General features: G+C 56.0%; 1 protein-coding gene across 4 annotated transcripts in view; it reads left to right on the plus strand.

The window, feature by feature from the left end:
* Positions 1 to 5,085, plus strand: part of USO1 (USO1 vesicle transport factor) — a 47,243-nt gene extending 42,158 nt beyond the window's left edge. For all 4 annotated transcript variants that reach the window (XM_029073241.2, XM_029073243.2, XM_029073242.2 and 1 more), the window contains 3 exons: positions 988 to 1,095; positions 2,909 to 3,124; positions 4,023 to 5,085. In XM_029073241.2, coding sequence (XP_028929074.1) covers positions 988 to 1,095; positions 2,909 to 3,124; positions 4,023 to 4,127 — 429 coding nt within the window. In that variant the 3' untranslated portion in view covers positions 4,128 to 5,085. The remainder of the gene's footprint in view (positions 1 to 987; positions 1,096 to 2,908; positions 3,125 to 4,022) is intronic.
* The last annotated feature ends 15,210 nt before the right edge of the window (positions 5,086 to 20,295 follow it).

Raw genomic sequence — 20,295 nt, forward strand, 5'->3', positions numbered from 1 at the left:
TGTCTCCTAAACCAAGAGCTTTACTGGTAATAGATGGGGATGACTGGGCCTGAAAAAAAGATGGCCTGTGGAAAGGGTGTGGTGTAGAGGGGAAGGGGCTATATGTACTCCCCTGGGGTGGGAGGACGGGACGCTTGAACGGCGCTCCGTTCTCTGCCGGCTCCTTGCTCTGGGACCTCAGTTTCCTGACTTGATCCTTGAGGCTCTTGGGAGGATCTAGGGACAGATGGTGAGACGAACAGGTAGAGGGAAAGCTCTCAAACTGTCTGAGCTCCTCTGAGTTAGGCAGCGTCTGAGTAGGAGGCAAAGCAGTCAACCGGTGGGATTGTCAGCGGAAGCCTTCCTTCCCTTCCGTGTGGCTGAGACAGAGAGGTTGTCCCTTTCAGGAAACTCCTCCCTCTCTCTCATCTGGACCACAGAGACTGCCCTCCCTGGAATTCCCTTTTCGCTGGTACCTCCGGACAGTTGGAGGCATCCAGAGATGTCGGTGAAAGGGCGGTGTTCGTCAAAGGCCTCAGGAAGCCCTGGTGTCTGGAGGGAGAGGTTGTTGAGGGAGAGAGCACATACTCTTCTTAAACCGCCTCGGCGTGAAGCGGGGTCAGGATTGATGCTGGAGGAGCAAGGGGATCGGGGAGATTTGGGGGAATTAGTGGAGGGATTTCTGGTGAAAACAGCTAGGCGGTCGCAGGAGGCAGAGCAGATAAGGGAAGCAGGTAAGGGATAGGTAGAAACGACGGGAAAAGGCTACATCTCCCTTTTGTTTCCTGGATGCTTTAGGCGTACGTTCCTCTTATTTACTTAAGGGCTTGGAAAACGGACTGCATCTCGCGGCATCCTTCCGGCGTATAAATGCGGCAATTGGGCCCCACTACTTTGGGCCACAGGATGCCCGAGTCCAAACTGAAACCTAAGCTAATCTCTCCTCGACCTCTCTGTACCACATGTGGGAGCCTTAAGTCATTCGGGTTTGGAATTTGTTTCGTGCAGAATAAATCAGTTCCTGTATCAGGAGAAAACGGGGCCGTGGCCGCAGCCAAAAATACCGAATTAGAAGGAAGACTGTCCGTGTTATTGCAAGAGACCAAAGAGTTAAAGGTAGGTTGTCGTTTAAGCTCCCGGGCTTAGGAAACGCCTGCTGTCCCAAGTTCAGGAAAACCGGACCCGCGTTCCCTATGGCAGTCGGTCAGAGGTATTTATTGAACGCTCACTGGGTGCCGAGCACTGTACTAAGTGCTTGGGAGAGTACACTGCAACAGGGTTGGGTAGACACGGTCAATTTGGGCTGCAGGGCTCAAGCCGGGGAAGAGGAAGCCTTAGGCGAGGTGGAGTCTCTCAGCGGAACGTGGTCTTATCCGTGCCGCTTCCGTATTCCCCTGCTTCCGGCTTAAACTGGGAACCCTGTAGGCACGCGGGGTCTTGCGCAGAGTCAGGCGTGAAAGTTCTTTGAAAGTCGAAGGTCGGATGTGCCTTTGCTTCACCCTGGGTTAATTAGAACAGCGGGAGAAGTCACTGGGTTCCTTGGCTGGGTGAGTTAAGTCGGTAGTATTTTCCCCAACGCTTGGTGCGGCGCTCTGCGTCCGGTGAATTCTACTGATCGGTCGCTTGCCTGCCTGTGACGGGATGAGGAGAAAAGGCCCTGTCTGATTTGATGCCATAAGGAACGGCTCCAGTTCCACAGTGATAGCATGGCGTCGCGGCTAGAGCACGGGCCTGGGAGTCAGAAGGTCGTGGGTTCTAATCTCAGCTCCGCCGCTTGTCTGCCGTGTGACCTAGGCAAGCTGCTTCACTTCTCTGGGCCTCAGTTATCTCGTCTGTAATATGGGGATTGAGACTGTCAGCCCCACGTGGGACAGGGACTGTGTCCGACCCGATCTGCTTGTTTCCACCCCAGCGCTTAATACAGGGCCTTTCACACAGTCAGAGGTAAAGGAATACCGCAATTATCATTATTATCATTATTCTCTAATAATATTAGAGATAATATTGATAGTAATATTCTCTAATGATAATATAATTATTCTTTAACAAACACTGATATTGTGTCAATTCCCCAAATGGAGTTTGGCAAAGTTTGGGGAGGCCACAGGAGTGGGAGAGAAGAAAAAGTAAACTTGGTTGAAAAGGAAAAGCCTCCCTGACCGGAGGGATGAATCGGTTTCGGAATTTGACTGTGAATTTGGACTTCGACCTTTCACTTCTCCCTGGTACGTGATACTATTTGGGTTTGGTCGGGCCCATTAGGGTAGGATGAGAAGCTTTGACCTACGTGCCCCGAGTTCGAATCAGAACACAGCCGCTGGGACAACGGTTAAGTTAACCTCCCCGGGCCTCGGGCATCTCGGCGCCGTATTGCAGTTCAATTCAGTTCAGCCGTATCGAGCGCTGTATGTAGAGCACCGTACTAAGCGCTTAGGGGAGTAAATGCAGCAATAAACAGACACATTGCCCTCCCACAAGGAGCTTTCAGTCGCGATATGCCGAGGTGGGCGGGATGGGACAGGAACAGGGATGACACCACCTCAGCCAGGCCGGGTGTCCGGATTCCCACAGCGAGCGGTCACCGCCTGTGGCCTTTCGTGCCAAGAACATCTCCACCCTCCCACCCTGACCCTCCTTCTGTGAGCGCGAGAAAATGTGTTCTCTGCATAATCGAGTCTGAGCATTTAAAATGTAGACCGACGCTTATCAGAGTGAGTTTCGGGAATTCCTATAATCAGTTCCACCGACTCCCGCCGAGGGCCGCATTTAAAGGTCTCTGTAGTTACGAAGAACTCCGGAGCCCGGCCGGTGGGGAAACGGAGCGGTGGGTCGGTACGACGAGCCCCCCTTTCTCACCCCCAGCCGATCGCCGGCTTCTAGGCCGTGGACGTGTCAGGGCAATCGCCCTTCTCTTTGTCCGCCCCCCCAGAATGAAGTGAAAACTCTCTCGGAGGAACAAGCGTCTCTGAACCGGCAGCTGGACTCCTCCAACAGTACCATCGCGGTCTTACAGAACGAGAAAAGCAAACTGCAGCAGGAGGTTTTAGAGTCCAAAAAAGAACAGGACGAACTCTTGGTGCTGCTGGCCGACCAGGACCAGAAAATCATCGCGTTAAAGAACAAACTCAAGGAACTTGGCGAACCGGTAAGAACGACCCTTTCCGGAGGCCAGCGGCGGCGTCCCGTGACCTCAGGCGATCGCATTGACCGAGTGCTTATCGTGTGCAGAGCGCTGAATTAAGCGCTCGGGCGAGTACAGCGTAATAACACAACAGAGTTGGTAGGCACATTCCCTGTCCACAACAAGCTTACAGCCTCGTCGAGCTGTAAAACCAAAACCAACTCTCTTCCTGAAAACCTCGGTGTTATTTTTAAACCACTCCAGAGGAGGTGAACCCAGAGTTCTCATAATTTACAAAACAAAGCGAAAAGCACCTTGCCACGCATTTGTAGATATTACAGATTTTAAACGAACACTATATGCGTCTGCACGCATGCCTGGGTATCTCTTTAATGGCCCGTTTCCGTGCGTCTCCCTGCCTATGGGCTGGCGGGGCGGGAGGAGGCCGTGTGTGGTCGGGGGGCAGGTGGAGGGGGGAGTATAGGATTTCTCAAGTTCCGTGAGTGGGGGCCGAAGTCACCTTCCGTCTTTCCCGTCTCCCTCGGTTTGTCCCTCTCTCTGAACCGCTCTGTAAATGGAGCCAGAACTCCCAGAAACGGAAAATCACCCTTACCTTCCCCGGTCCGCCCGCCTCTCGGGGCTGCCGGACTCAGCCAGGTCAGGCCGGGGGCTAGCAGACTCGCTGCGTCTCTTCCGGCGGGTCGGCACGGTCCGGTGGCGGAGAAGAAGGGTCCGGCTCTCCGGAGAGCCGTCGCCACCCGCGGGTTTCCGTCAGAAGACCTCGGGCCGCGGCGAGGGAGCCCCGCTCCGTCGGCCAAGTCGCTTCCGAGCGTCCGCCGGACAGCCGCTCCCGGGACATCTCCGTGCTCGGGGCCCCCGGGCGGGGCGCCTGATCCGTCTAACGGCCGCTTCTTCCGTTTAGGTTGAAGATGAGGACGAGATCGAATCCGGAGACCAGGGCGATGACGACGACGAGGACGACGAAGACGAAGAGGAGGAAGACGGCGAAGAGGAAGACCAGAAGTGATCCAGCCGTTGGGTCTCCCGGCGGACGACGGAGCCGGCGTTGCGACCCGAGACCGAAGCTGAAGACGGCGCTCTCCGGCTGCCCGAAACACAAAATGAAGAGTTTAGGGAGCGGACGGGCGCACACCCTCCCGGCGAGAACCCTGGCGCGATGTTTCCGAAACGCCGCCGCCCGGATCGAAAACCCGAACCGGGGGCGCGAAACCCAAATCTCTATTTTACTGCATTTCTACAGCGGCCGCGAGAGGTAACTCTGGAACAGCTTTAGACACCAAAAACGAACTGTCCGAAGCACGGCCCGGCGGCAGGTGCTCGCCGCCCGTCTTCGGGAAGTTCCGTGTATTATTTTTTGTCTCTCCCGTCCTCCGCGGAACCCATTATTTTTGGGCCCCTGTCGTCTTCTCTGGTCTGTCTCTGGAATCACCGGTTCGAAATTCAGCAAGGACGTCTCCCCCGGCACCCTCCCTTCCCCTTCCCCCGGCTCCCCGCAGGGGGAACGGGCGTGCCCGAGGCCTCCAGGCCGCCCAGCCCGGGGCGGGAAGGATGCACGTCACCCGCCTCGGGCTCAACTCCGCCTTCAGAAGGAAACGGAGCCCGCACGGGGGCGAGGGAGCGACTGCCTTCGCACCTTAAAACGGCCGCATCCTGTACCTCAGCGTCCAAACACGAGGAATCACACGGAAACCCAATGACGCCTAAGGGTGTTTGGGAGAACTTGCCAACGGCGTGGTAGCATGTGATTTTTTTTTTGTTTTTTTAAAAGAAAGCTAACATGTTAAAGCTGATTGTCATAACCAATTTTATGTTTGAGTTTAAGGAGAAAGAAACCCCACCCAGATTTATATAATTTATTGGCTTTTATGCCAAATAGGTTTGAGCGGGATAATGGGTTTTAAAAGAGCAAATTGAATCCGGGCATCCACTTCACCTTTTGGTAATAAAAATAGATGGTATGTTCATCCGGGGTTCAGAATGATAATTATGGCGTTGGTTTAAACACTTAACTCTGTGCCTGAGTACGTGGGCAGTAGATTCATTCGTTCACTCGTATTTATTGAGCACTCGGCGTGTGCCGGAGCATTGTACCGAGCGCTTGGGAGAGTATGTTACAACAATAAACAGATACGTTCCCTGCCCACAACGAGCATACGGTCTAGAGAGGGGAGACAGACATCTGTGCAAAGAAATAAAATGACAGATGTGTACGTGAGTGCCGGGAGGGGGGGAAGAGCAAAGGGAGCAGGTCAGGGCGACGCAGATGGGGGGGGAAGATGAGGAAAGGTGGGGCTGAGTCCGGGAAGGCGTCCTGGAGGAGGTGGGCCTGCGATAAGGCTTTGAAAGGGGGAGAGTCGCCGGCTGTCAGATCTGAGGAGGGAGGGCGTTCCAGGCCAGAGGCGGGACGGTGCCGTGGAAGCCGACGGGACGCGGCCCCAGGCCCCAGTGAGGTTTTCTCGGTCTAAGGCCGGAGGGAGAACGGGCATCCCCCTTTTACAGTTGAGGAAACTGAGGCACTGAGAAGTGAAGCCAACTGCCCCCGGGTCACCAGCAGGCCAGTGGCAGAGCTGGGCCTAGAATCCAGGTCTCCCGACTGCGCTCTTTCCAGTAGACCGCACCGCTTCCTCGGGTTCGGGCATTTACAATAATCGATCGGTGGTATTCATTGAGCGCTTACCGTGTGCAGCGCGCCGTGCTGAGCGCTTGGGAGAGTACGGCGTAACCGAGTTGGTAGACAGTTCCCTGCCCCTGTTGGATGCAGAGGAGGTTCTCGAGGAGTGGGGAAGCCCGGACCGAGCGGTCTGATAGGCAAACGATCGGGGCAGCGGAGTGTGAAGTATCGATTGGAATGGGGAGAGGCGGGAGGCGGCGATCAAAGTGGGCTAGGATGAGCGCTCGGATTAACGTGCTAGTTTGAACGGGAAGGAAAGGGAGGGTTTTAGCGTTGCCGCGAAGGTCGAACCGAGAGGGTTCGGCGATAGCGGCCGCGTGGGTCGACCGAGACGGACGACCCGGGTGAAGCCGAGCCCCGTCGGCGATGGGGAAAGTCGGGGAGAGCGGAGTTTGCGTGGGAAGTTGAGCGGTTCTGTTCTGGACCCGTCAGGTTAGAGATGTCGGCCGGACGTCCGAATCGAGGTGACCCGGAGGCGGGAGGAAACGCGAGACTGCGCTGGAGATCGGGGATTTATAGGTGTGTGAGCTAGGGACACCAGTGCCGTGGGGTTGAGGGTGTGAGGGGGATTTCAAGTGTCCAAAAGCCACAGATCTAAGCGCGTAGATGATACAGAGAGAGCTGGGAGAAAGAGGGCTTAATCCGGGAAGGCCTCTTGGAGGAGACGTGACTTTAATAAGGGACGGACGGTGGGGAGAGGGGTGGTGGGGTGGATATGGAGGGGCGGAGGGAACCCCAGGCTAGAGGGAGGATGATGATAACGGTGTCTATTAAGCGCTTACTATGCGGCAGGCACTGTACTGAGCGCCGGAAAGGAGATGGAGGTACAGTGGGCGAGTTGGCGTTAGAGGAGCAGAGTGTGCAGGCTGGGCTGGTGTAGACCTTCCCGGTAATGGGGCCCACAAGCAAGGGGACCCCAACAACTGAGAAGCGGCATGACGTAGGGCCTAGCCCCCAGGCCTGGGAGTCAGAAGGACCTGGGTTCTAATCCCGGTTCCGCCACTTGTCCGCTGCGTGACCTCGGGCGAGGCACCACACTTCTCGGGGCCTCCGTTCCCCCGTCCGTAGGGATTCAGGCCGGCCCGTGGGAAGCGCTCAACAGATACCTTTTCAGAATTAAAAAAAGCACCGGCCAAGGCCTCCCTCGGTCTTAACTGGCACGGAAGTGACCTGACCGGCGGGGAGGCACCTCGTGGACTCCAGCCCAGACTGTCCGGGTGGAAGCTGCCGAGTCGCTGGGCCTGTGGTTGGGGGAGGAGGGCGAGGGGAGAGAGGGGAGCGAGAGACCGCGACGAGCCTCGGCTTGCGGTGTCTGAAAGCCGGGTCTTGGGTCTCGCCCCCCGCTCACCGTGCCGGAGTCCCGCGGTATCTACCGCCGGAGAGTTTCAGCGCTGCGGGGAGAAGGTGATTAACTGGGCAAGCGCATGCCTGTGGACTCAATATACTTGTGTGTATTGGCATTTTTTTAAGCGCTCACTATGTGCCAGGCCCCGTACTGAGCGCAGGGGAAGACCAGCTAATCGGGACGGACACGGTGCATGTCGCGCAAGGGGATCAAGGTCTTTGATCCCCATTTTACAGATGAGGGAATTGAGGCCCACTAGCAGCGAAGTGCCCCTCTCGGGTGCTTACTACGTGCAGGGCACTGTACCAGGGCCTCGAGAGAATACCGTACAACGGAGTTGGTAGGCGTGCCCCCGGCCCACAAGTTTATAGTCTTGTCATGATTATGAGCATCTTATATTATCCAAAACTGAGCGAGGCAAATTCGGCACTGTAAATGCCTGGGAAAAAATGGTCTTCACCGCTGATGCCGGAGCGCGGCCAACGGGAAGAAGATGTGGCTGCATCTCTCGGTCTTTCAGAAAGTTTCCACCCCGCCTCGGCTGTCTACGTTCCTTTCCTCAGTTACGGTTTTAATTTCCACCGGGGAGATGCTGACGTTAAAGCAGTGATTACGTAGCTCTTGCGGGAAGGGTTTTTTAATCGACGCGCCGGTCCTCTGTCCTGGCAAGGCAACGGTTCTCCGCCTCGGCCCCGTGGGCGCCGGCCCTACTCGCTTCCTGCCAGCCCATTCGCGGTACGGACGGCCGGGGCTTGGAGATTGGGTTAGAGAGCGTGGATGGTTCCGTGCAGACCAGCACCGGGACGGCAAAAACTCAGTCCCACCTTTTCCCCTTGTAAGTGACTGGTGTCTGAGCAGGGCCCTCTCAGAAGAACGAGAGGTCAGGGAAGGTCCACGGTCGTTCTCATGGACGAAAGCGTGCTAGACCACCTGCCCTGGAAGGGCGAGGGGGCCGACGCGGAGGTGGGTAGGCCTGACCTTGGAGGGTCAGTGGTGGTTTCCGTGCGTCCGACCGCAGCAGATCCTTCCTCCCCTTTGTCTTGGCTTTCCCTGCCTCCCCTCAGTAAGACCTTTCCCTCCGCTCTTATATCCTCCCCCCAGTCGGTCGTATTTATTGAGCACTTTACTGTGTGCAAAGCACTGGACTTGAACCTCTGGAAAAGACCTGCTCTCCTGGCTCCGGGATCGTGATGACGGCGGGAGAGTTTGCATTTAAAAAGCCCCACGCGGGAGCCGTGGCCGGGTTAACGGGGCGCTGGCCGGTTTGGGGGCTGGGACCCTCCTCGGCCCTGTCCTTTCCTTCCGATGACACTCGTCCTGCACGGATTCACGATCTACCCATCGGAAATCCATCGACCGAACCACGGTATTTCTTAAGTGCACGTGGCGTACTAGGCCTTTCGGAGAGTACGAGAGACTTGGCGGCTGTGCCTTCGAGGGGCTCACGGTCTAGCATCCTTTCGTTCACTCGGTCGTATTTATTAAGCGCTCACTGTGTGTAGAGCACCGTACACTAAGCGGTGGGGAAAGCGTTCGGCCGTCCGGTCTGGGTTCACGGAGAGGGAAGACCAGGGAAATCACGGAGGGCACGGGGGTCCGTAGGCTCTGGCTTTTCCAGGAAGCAGAGATCAGGGCAGACGTGGGACTGTTGGCGTGAGGTCTCTTTGCCTCGACGATGAGGGTTTCCACTTCGCGCTGTCCGTCTTGGAGTCCCCCTCGCCCCCCGGGTGGCGGCTGGTGTCGCGGGGGGCAGTCCCTCGCTGGATGGGGCCCATTCTAGCCCCCGAGGAGTGATTTCCTGGAGCTTAGAGCCGCTCGGTCACCAGCGAGTCACGGTGGTCTGGTGCTGGCGGCACCTCTTTCTTCCTGTGGGCCCCCAAAAGAACATTTTCAATCCGGTTAGGACCCCGGTCACCATCTGGGGGGTTTTCTACAGGGTCGAAAATGCCCCGCTTCCATTTTCCCTCGGGGATCCCCCCCCCTTGGCCGAGGCCCAGCGTCCAGCGAGCGGAACGGGGCCATCCGCCGGGGCCCCGTTGAGAAGCAGCACGGCTCAATGGAAAGAGCACGGGCTTTGGAGTCAGAGGTCATGGGTTCAAATCCCGGCTCGGCCATCTCTCAGCTGGGTGACTTTGGGCAAGTCACTTCACTTCTTGGTACCTCAGTTACCTCATCTGTAAAATGGGGATTAAGACCGTGAGCCCCACGTGGGACGACCCGATTCCCTTGTGTCTACCCCAGCGCTTAGAACAGTGCTCGGCCCATAGTAAGCGCTTAACAAATACCAACATTGTTATTATTAACGGATCGGCGAGAGATCACCGTGGGCCGAGCCCTGAGCCGGGCTCTTGGGGACAGCGGGGGAAGACGGTCGGCGTCTCCGGCATCTGCTTGCGAGGAGCCGTCGGTCTAAGCCGGGGCGGACGCTAACGTATCCGTGCCTTAGCTTCCGCGGGGCGTGGGGGCAATGGGTCACCTTCGTCTTCCCCCAGGGTCCTCGGGGCCGACGCTCTGCCCGCTCAGAACCAAGGATGCCCGGAGGCCGCGCTTGCCAGCGTCTCTCCGTGGCTCGAGAAGCCGTCCAACTTGACCGTGCGGGGGAGGAGGAGGAGGAGGAGGAAGGTGGGCCAGGGTCCCCGCTCACATATCTCCCCGGGGCTCCCGGCTGGTGGGGGAGGGGGTGGGGGCCGTGGAGCCGGTGGGGGCCGTGCCCTCGACAGAGCTCCCACTGAGAAGCCTGGACAGAGACACTGGAACTTGGGCCCCAGAAGTCACACCCCTTGCGGAGGCGGCGGAGGGCGGGGAGGGCACCGGTGTCGGAGGCATCACGGGCAGGGCCGGGAGCGGGCCGGGGGACAGCGGGAGCGGAGGGGCCCTCGGGGTTACGGTCCCTGGTGGGGGAGACCCCCGGGGGCCGGGCCGGGGGCCCGGGCCGGCCAGAGGTGGGCACGCCGCGGGAGACTTTCGGAACCAGGACATCTGCCGTGCTCCAGCAGGGCAGCTGCCCATCTGGTCTGGCCACTGGCTGGGGTGGGACAGAGAGAAGAAGGGAGGGGGGAGAAAATGATATCCGTTAAACACTCACTATGGGCCCAACACTGTTCTAAGCGCTGGGCGAGATGCAAGGTAATCGGGTTGTGCCACGTGGGGCTCACGGTCTTAATCTCCATTTTCCAGATGAGGTAACCGAGGCACAGAGAAGTGAAGCGACTCGCCCAAAATCACCCAGCTGACAAGTGGCAGAGCGGGCATTAGAACCCAAGGCCTCTGACTCCCAAGCCCGGGCTCCTTCCACCGAGCCACGCCGTCGAAGTGAGTCCCCGTTTGGTGACCCCGGCCTCCCGTGCCCCTCATCTCTGAGCCGAAGTTGGGGTGAAGGGGACCGGCGGCCCCCAGAGGGGTCCTGGAACTGGAATGGAAACAGCGTGGCTTAATGGAGAGAGAACAGGAGGATCCGAGTTCAAATCCCGGCTCCACCGTAGGTCTGACGGGAGAACTCGGGCGAGTCGCTTCACTTCCCTGTGCCTCAGTTCCCTCAACTGTAAAATGGGGGACACGGACTGCGTCCAACCTGACGAGCTCGTCTCCACCCCGGTGTTTTAGTACAACGCCCGGCACCTAGTAAGTGTTGAACGAATACCATAAAGAAGAAAAGAATAACTTAAAAGTACTTGCACGCTAACGATCGCCTTTCATCCGCTCGCCGTGCCCATTTCGCGGAGGAGGAAGTGGAGGCCCCGAGCAGCGAAGGGACTTAGCCATGGGCTGGTGGGTGGTGGCAGCGTGGCTCAGTGGAAAGAGCACGGGCTTTGGAGTCAGGGCTCATGAGTTCGAATCCCGGCTCTGCCACTTGTCGGCTGTGTGACTGTGGGCGAGTCACTTCACTTCTCTGCGCCTCAGTTCCCTCATCTGTAAAATGGGGATTAAGACTGTGAGCCCCACGTGGGACAACCTGATTTCCCTATGTCTACCCCGGCGCTTAGAACAGTGCTCGGCACATAGTAAGCGCTTAACAAATACCAACATTATTATTATTATTATTATGGTGGGCTCACCCCCGTGGATACAGACTCCAGTGGGCACGGTGACGCCCAGATTTTCTCCCAGGTCCCCCGCTGCAGGGTTCTGGGTCTTTTTTGTTTTTTAATCCGGCTGGGAAGCTCAAAACTGGGGCCTGTGGGCGTCGGTTTCTCCTCTTCTTCTCCCGGCCAATTTACCAGCAGCCAAAACCAAGCGTCGCCGCCCCGCTCGCTGGAACGGCCGGCGCTGCTCTCTGCCAGGCTGCCGGGTCGGGGGCTCCCGGGGCTCCTCCCTGCCTCTGGCCGGTCCCGGGGGCCCCGAGGGAATCATTTCCCCTCCTGTGACGGTTCCGGGGATGGTGCCCCCCAGGCTCCCTCCCGGGAGCCGAACCCAAGACCCCCCGAGGGGAGATGCGGAGGCTGGATGGCCCAGTCGGCCTCGCCCAGCCTCCCTAACCCAGGTCTCCGGTCAGGCCCGACAGCTCCTCCTCCATCCCAGGTAAGAGGCGGGAAAAGTTCGGCCAGAGCCCGAGGAGAAGGAGAAAACGAAATTTCCTTACCCAGAGCCAGCTTGGGACGATCACCTCAGGGGGCTGGAAACCGTTGAGGGCAGGGATTGTCTCTCTCTAGTGCCCTATCGTACTTTCCAAGCGCTTAGTACGGTGCTCTGCACGCAGTAAGCGCCCAGCAAGTACAATTGAACGGATGAAAGACACAGTCCTGGACCGGCTCTCCGAGGAGCGGGCGGGGAACGGGTCTGCTCTCCCAAGCGCTTAGTACACGATAAGCGGTCACTAAATAGGATCGAATGAAGGAATGAGGAGCCTGCCCACCCTCGCCCGCCTCTTGGCCCGTAGGCGCGGCCAAGAGTTGGACCCCTTGCGTGGTGTCGAGGGGTTCATCCGCAGATGGACTGGGATGGGGAGAGGACTGATTTGGGGGGCTTCGGCAATCACTCTCTGGGCCCTTTGGCCACACCCGGCCCTCGGGCGAGCGGGGGGGAAGGTCCGGAGAGAGGACGAACTTCCCAGGTAGGAGCCAGGGAAAGTTCGACCTGAGCCCGAGGAGAAGGAGAAAAGGAAATTTCCTTACCCAGAGCCAACGAGGGACAATCACCTGCAACAAAACCAGACAGGTGTTAGGTACCTTAAAACCATGAGCCCCACCTAGGACAGGAACTGCGTCCAACCCGATTGGCTCGTTTCCACCCCAGTGCTTAGAACGGGGCTTGGCACCTAGTAAGCGCTTAAGAAATACCACATTTATTAAATAATAATAATAATAGTATTTGTTAAGCGCTTACTATGTGCAGAGCACCGTTCTGAGCGCTGGGGTAGACACAGGGGAATCAGGTTGTCCCACGTGAGGCTCACAGTCTTCATCCCCATTTTACAGATGAGGGAACTGGGGCACAGAGAAGTTAAATGACTTGCCCACCGTCAGCTGACAGGGGGCAGAGCCGGGATTCGAACCCGTCACCTCGGACTTCCAAGCCCGGGCTCTTTCCACTGAGCCACGCTGCTTGGCTCTGCGCACGGTAAGCGCGCGATACTTGATATTTGAAACAGGGCACGCAGGCCGGGGGCCGGGAGGAGGGCGGTCCCCAAGGGGAGGGCAGTTCCGGGCCTTCCTGGAAGGTTTGGTGGTCAGGGTGGTCCCAGCGCGGATGCCCACCCGGCACGGACCATCCCCTGACCCCCCTCCCCGAGCCCGTCGGGACGCGGGGCAACAGAGACAGCCCCGCTGCCAACAACAACAAATAAGGTATCTGTTAAGTGGTTACTGTGAGAAGCAGTGGGGCCTAGTTCTTTCGTTCATTCTCGTACTTACTGAGCGCTTACTGTGTGCAAAGCACTGTACTAAGCACTTGAGAGAGGACAATATAAAAATACACGCACACATTCCCCGCCCACAGCAAGTTTACAAGTCTAATCTTGACTCCGCCGCTTTTTTATGGCATCTCTTAAGCTCTCACTAAGGGCCAGGCCCTGTACTAAGCGCTAGGGTAGATAAAGACAGTTCGAGTTGCAGGTGGGGCTCACACTTTTCATCCCCATTTTACAGATGAGGTAAAAGCCACGGAGGAAGTGACTTACCCGAGTCATCCAGCGGACAAGTGGAAGAAGCAGAATTAGAACTCGGGTCTTTCCGACTCCCAGACCCTTGCTCTATCCACTAGGCCATGCTGCTTCTCTGCCTGCTGTGTGACCTCGGGTAAGTCACTTTACTTCCTCAGTGCCTCATCTGTAAAATGGGGATTAAGGCCCCGTCCAAACCGATTGGCTTGTATCTAGCCCCGGTACCTACTACAGTGCCTGGAACATAGTAAGTGCATAAATAGCATTTTTAAAAAATGATTTTAAATGATGATTTTTAAAAATGATTTTAAAATCATTTTTTAAATGATTTTTTTTAAATGCTATTTTAAAAAATAGCATTTCAAAAAATCCGGGTGAGGCTTTCCTGTGATCCTCCTGGCGGCTTCTTCCCTTATGATAACGATGGCATTTGTTAAGCGCTTACTATGTGCCAAGCACCGTTCTAAGCGCTGGGGAGGATACAAGGTGAGCAGGTTGTCCCACGTGGGGCTGTCTTCATCCCCATTTTACAGAGGTGGTCCCTGAGGCCCAGAGAAGTGAAGTGACTTGCCCAAAGTCATCCAGCTGACAAGTGGCAGAGCCGGGATTTGAACCCACACACTGAGCCACACTGCAATGCCACCATTCACCGGCAGGCGGGGCTACCGATGGGTGTGGATAGGGGGCGGGGCCCCCGCGATTCCTCCAATCACCGTGGAGGTGAGGGGCGGGGCCTGCGCGATCCCTCCAATCGCCGAGGCGGGGGCGGGGCCTGCGCAATTCCACCACTCACCGGAGGCGGCGCTGGAAGCAGCCCGTGCAGCAGGGCCACGAGGCGGAGGCAGCGGATCATCCTGGCCGGGCCTGGAGGAAGCAAAATCCCGCACTGCACCGCACTGCACTGTACTGCACCGCACTGCACCGCACTGCACCCATTCGGACGGGTGGGATGGCGAACCCACCTGCCCCAGGGCTCTCGGGCCCCGCAGTTCATTCATTCATTCATTCATTCAATCGTATTTATTGAGCGCTTCCTATGTGCAGAGCACTGGACTGAGCGCTTGGAATCGACAATTCGGCAACATAGAGACCACCCCGGCCCAACAACGGGCTCACAGCCTAGAAGGGGGAGACAGACAACGAAACAAAACAGCAGTCTGGCGTCGGTGTCATCAAGATGAATAGAACCATAGCTATCTACACATCATTAACAAAATAGAGTAATAAATACTATGTACAAATATGCACAAGTGCTGTGGGGAGGGGAGGAGGGGCAGAGACCCCAAAACACCTCCCCACTGTCTTCAAAGCCCTCAATCCCCTCTCCCCCTCCCACCTCACCTCCCTACTCTTCTCCTCCAACCGACCCTGCCCCGCACACTCCGCTCCTCTAACGCCAACCTTGCGCCCGTGCCTCCACCTCGTCTACCTCGCCCCCGACCCCCTTGCCCACCTCCTCCCTCTGGCCTGCAATTCCTTCCCCCTCCAAAGCCCTAAAATCGTATAATGACAATAACGATGGTACCCGTTGAGCGCTTACCATGTGTCGAGCACTGTTCTAAGCGCTGGAGTAGATACAAGTTCATCAGTTGGGGCTCACGGTCTTAATCCCCATTTTATGGATGAGGTAACTGAGGCACAGAGAAGTGAAGTGACTCGCCCAAAGACAAACAGACCCAGCAGAAGACGTGGCGGAGGCGGGATCAGAACCCACTACCTCTGACTCCCAAGCCCGGGCTGTTGCCACTAAGCCACACTGCTTCTCCGGCTCCAAGGGACCTGCCCTGACATCGCCTACCGAGCGCACACTATGTGCTGAGCACTGTACTAAGGTCATCTGTAAAATGGGGATTAAGCTGTGGGACCCATGTGGGACGGGGGCAGTGTCCAACCTAATTATCTCGTATCTACCCCAGCGCTTAGAACAAGGCTTGGCTCACAGTCGGCGCTCCCGACAATCCCTTGTAGGTTGTAAACTCCCTCTGGGTAGGAATCACCTCTTTCAATTCGGTTGTACCGTCCCAAGTGCTTAGTACAGTGCTGTGCACGCAATAAGCGCTCAATGAATACGATTGAATGAATGTCCTAAACCCTCCTCTTCTCCCTTCCGCGACCACTCTTACTCGCTCCTTCATTCATCCTCCCTCCCAACCCCACAGCACACATGTACATAGCTGGAATTCATTTATCTATTTTTTTAATAAGAATAATGTTGGTATTTGTTAAGCGCTTCCTATGTGCAGAGCACGGTTCTAAGCGCTGGGGTGGATACAGGGTCATCAGGTTGTCTCACGTGAGGCTCACAGTTTTAATTCCCATTTTACAGATGAGGTGACTGAGGCACAGAGAAGTGAAGTGACTTGCCCACAGTCACCCAGCTGACAAGGGGCAGAGCCCGGGATTCGAACCCATGACCTCTGATTCCCAAGACCGGGCTCTTTCCACTGTGACATTCTCTCATATGAATGTCTGCCTCCCCCTCTTGACTGGGAACCCGTGGTGGGCAGGGTTTGTCTCTATTCTCGCTGAATTGAACTTCCCAAAGCGCGCACATCTGTAATTCCTTTATCTTTTTTTTTTATATTAATGTCTGTCTCCCCCTCTTAACTGGGAGTCCACCGTGGGCAAGGATTATCTCTATTTGTTGCTGAATTGAACTTCTCAAAGCGCACATATCTGCAATTCCTTCATCCATCTTATTTTTTATATATTACTGCCCGTCTCCCCCTCTTGACTGGGAGCCCGTTGCGGGCAGGGATTATCTCTATCTGTTGCCGAATTGTACTTCCCAAGGGCTTAGACCAGTGCTCAAGTGCTCAATAAATACGACGGATGGAAGGAAGGAATAAGCACCGGAATGACACGCTACATTTCAGACCTCGGCCGGGGTTTCTTGGCTCAGAGAGGTCAGTTGAGGGGCAGACGGACTCCCCGGGACGGCGAGGCTGCCGCCGCCTAGACCAGGCCCGCGTCTGAGGACGGCGACCCCGGAGGGAAAGCTGCACTAATAATAATCATGATGGCACTGCTTAAGCGCTGACTCTGCATTCATTCATTCAACAGTATTTATTGAGCGCTTCCTCTGTGCAGAGCACTGTACTGAGCGCTTGGAATGGACAACTGGGCAACAGATGGAGACCATCCCTGCTCATCGACGGGCTCACAGTCCAATCGGGGGAGACTGACGGACCAAAACAAGACAACATCGTCACGATAAATAGAATCAAGGGGATGGACACCTCGTGAGCAAAATAAATAGGGTAATAAAAATATAGACAAACGAGCAGAGTGCTGAGGGGAGGGGAAGGAAGAGGGGGAGGAGCAGAGGGAAAGGGGGCTTGGCCGAAGGGAGGGGAACGGGGAGGGAGCAGAGGGAAAAGGGGAAGCTCGGTCTGGGAAGGCCTCTTGGAGGAGGTGAGCTCTCAGTAGGGCCAAGCGTTGTTCTAAGCGCTGGGGGAGATGTGAGGTCATCAGTGTGTCCCACGTGGGGCTCATTCCCCTTTTACAGAGGAGGAAACTGAGGCCCAGAGAAGCGAAGCGGCTTTCCAACGTCGCCCAGCAGACAAACGGCAGAGCTGGGATTGGAACCCACGACCTCTGACTCCCAGGCCCGGGATCTTTCCACTGAGCCTCGCTGCTTCTCCACCCTCGCCCCCGGCCGTGCCCTACTGACTCCCCCCAAGCCCCCTCCAATTATCGATCCCCGATCTCGTGGCTTAGTGGAAAGAGCCAGGGCTTGGGAGCTCTAATCTCGTCTCTGCCCCTTATCAGCTGTGTGACTTTGGGCAACTCACTTCACTTCTCTGGGCCTCAGTTACCCCATCTGTAAAATGGGGATTATGACTGTGAGCCCCACGTGGGACACCCTGATGACCTGGCATCTACCCCAGCGCTTAGAACAGTGCTCGGCACAGAGTAAGTGCTTAACCAATACCACTATTATAATTATTATTATTATTTAACTCCCTCCTCAAACTCCAGGGCCCACAACCCCCCACCCTGGCACTCCGTGCCTGAACGGACAAAATGGAAACTATCAATTTCCTGCCAGCTTTCCAACCCTACCCCTTCAACCCATGCTTTTATTATTATTATTATTATTATTGTTTATCATGTTTTTTAAATGCTTTCTACGTGCCAGGCACCTTATCAAGTGCTGGGATAGGTAGACGTCATTCAGACTGGACCCAGTTCCTGTCCCACGTGGGGCTCACAGTCTTCATCCCCATTTTACCGATGAGATAACTGAGGCCCAGAGAAGCCAAGTGACTTGCCCAAGGTCACACGGTAGACAAGCGGCAGAGCCCATCTCTCCTCACCTTCTAAAAACATGGGTTTCCTCACTCTTCATGACAACCATTTCCAACTTCTTGGTGGCTCATAAGTTGACAGTGCTTGACACATAGTAAGTGCTTAACAAATACTCTAATTATTATTACTGTGCGCTCGATAGATGCCACTGATTAATTATTAATCGATTGTAACCAGGCAGATCTGCCCCCCACCCCTTGACACCCTCAACCTCTCACCTAAGAAACCTGCTCTGGATCCCACCACGCCGCTGCTCTCGCCCACATCTCCCTGCTCTCATTCATCCGTTCGATCATTCAGTCGTATTTATTGAGCGCTTCCTAGGTGCAGAGCACTGTACTAAGCGCCTGGAAAGTACAATTCGGCAACAGATAGAGACAATCCCTACCCGACGACGGGCTCTCGATCCTCCCAAACCTCTCCGTGGGGCGGGAACATACCAGCTGCCTCCACTTCATTCATTTAATGGTATTTATTGAGCGCTTACTATGTGCAGAGCGCACTTCCTCTCCTCCAACTCGATCGATCAATCAATCGTCTACTTTATTGAGCGCTTACCAGGTGCACAGCTCCGTACTAAGCACTTGAGAGGCTAGAGAAGAACAACTCCCTTCAAATTTCTGCCTTCTTAACTCCACCTGAGACCACTCTCTCAATAAAGTCATCAATAGGCTCCTCTTGGCCCAATCTAATCCTTGTTGCTTTTTTAAAAATGGTATTTGTTAAACACTTGCTATATGCTAGGCACTGTACTAAACTACAACGTGATCGGATGGGACACCCTCCCTGTCCCAGGTGGGGCTGACAGTCTTAATCTCCATTTTACAGATAGGGAACCGAGGCGCAGAGAAGTTAAGTGGCTTGTACAAGGTCACACAGCAGACAAGCAGAGAAACAGTGCGGCGTCGGAGAAGGAGCAGGGGCCCGGGAGTCAGAGGACCCGGGTTCTAATCTCAGCTCCGCCATCCGTCTGCTGTTTCAGCCTGGGGCGAGTCATCTGTGGGCGAACAGACGGTAAAGTACCCGCTACGCGAGTCCAGTGCCCTGCTGGCACTACTAGATTCATTCATTCATCCGACAGTATTTATTGAGCGCTTCCTCTGTGCAGAGCACCGTACTAGGCGCTTGGAACGGACAATCGGGCAACAGATGGAGACGATCTCTGCCCAGTAACGGGCTCACCGTCTAAACGGGGGAGACAGACGGCAAAGAAAACAGAACAGAACAGCATCATCAAGATAGATAGAGTCACGGAGATATACGCTAAACACCACTGGAGACAAACACGGGAGCCACAGAGGGCCAGACAGGATGCCTAATTCTCATTTATCCATTATTCTCTCCCCAGAGCTTAGTACAGTGCTCTGCACACAATAAACTCTTAACACGATCATTACTGTTACCCCTCCTTACCATCCCGGTCACCAATAAAAACACTAATTGTGCTATTTAAGTACTGACTGTGGCCTACGGCCGTGGTAGATTCATTCATTCCTCCAATAGCATTTATTGAGCGCTTCCTAATAACGTTGGTATTTGTTAAGCGCTCACTAGGTGCCGAGCACCGTTCTAAGCGCCGGGGTGGACACAAGGGAATCAGGTTGTCCCACGTGGGGCTCACAGTCTTCATCCCCATTTGACAGATGAGGGAACTGAGGCCCAGAGAAGTGAAGTGACTTGCCCAAAGTCACACAGCTGACCAATGGCCGAGCCGGGATTTGAACCCCTGACCTCTGACTCCAAAGCCCGGGCTCTTTCCACCGAGCCACGCTGCTTCCTCTGTGCAGAGCACTGGACTAAGCGCTTGGAATGGACAATTCGGCAACAGATTAGAGACATACCACAGAGGGGCTGCCAATCAAAGGGGAAGGTGTCGAATTCCCATTTCACAGATGGGGAAAGTGCAGAACAAGAAGCGGCGGGGCTCGGTGGCAAGAGCCCGGGCTGGGGTCGCGGGTTCTAATCCCGGCTCCGCCACCTGTCGGCTGGGTGACTTGGGGCCAGTAATAATGACAACACTGTTGGTGTTCGTTAAGCGCTCACTAGGTGCCGAGCACTGCTCTGAGCGCTGGGGTAGACGCAGGGGAATCGGGTCGTCCCACGTGAGGCTCACGGTTAATCCCCATTTTCCAGATGAGGGAACTGAGGCCCAGAGAAGTGACTCGCCCACAGTCACCCAGCTGCCAAGTGGCAGGGCCGGGATTCGCACCCATGACCTCCGACTCCCAAGCCCGGGGTCTTTCCACTGAGCCTTCTCTGGGCCTCAGTCCCCCCCCCCCCCCCACCTCCGGAAAATGGGGATGAAGCCTGGGAGCCCCACGTGGGACCACCCGATGACCCCGTGTTTAGAAGAGCGCTTGGCACAGAGTGAGCGCTTAACAGATACCAGCATTACTTGATTCTATTTAGTCGCCGCTGTTTCTACGAGCTGTCCTTCCCCTCGACTCTATTTCTCGCCATCGCTCTCGTCCGTCCGTCTCCCCCGATTAGAGCGGGAGCGGTGGCCGAATTGTCCGTTCCAAGCGCTCAGTCCGGTGCTCTGCACGTAGTAAGCGCTCAGTAAATACTATGGAATGAATATCATCAGGAAGAGAGGCGGGCCCAGGTGGCAATCCAGGCCCCGGTAAACCACGGCCGGAGCTTCCCCCGACCCCCGGGGCTTTCTCACCGGACACCGGACACCAGCTGGCCGGGGCGAAGACGGACGCGCTGGACACTGCACGGAAGAGACGTGGACAGAGGGGTCGGAA

Source organism: Ornithorhynchus anatinus, chromosome 10 (assembly GCF_004115215.2).
Source record: "Ornithorhynchus anatinus isolate Pmale09 chromosome 10, mOrnAna1.pri.v4, whole genome shotgun sequence".
Lineage (NCBI taxonomy): Eukaryota > Metazoa > Chordata > Mammalia > Monotremata > Ornithorhynchidae > Ornithorhynchus > Ornithorhynchus anatinus.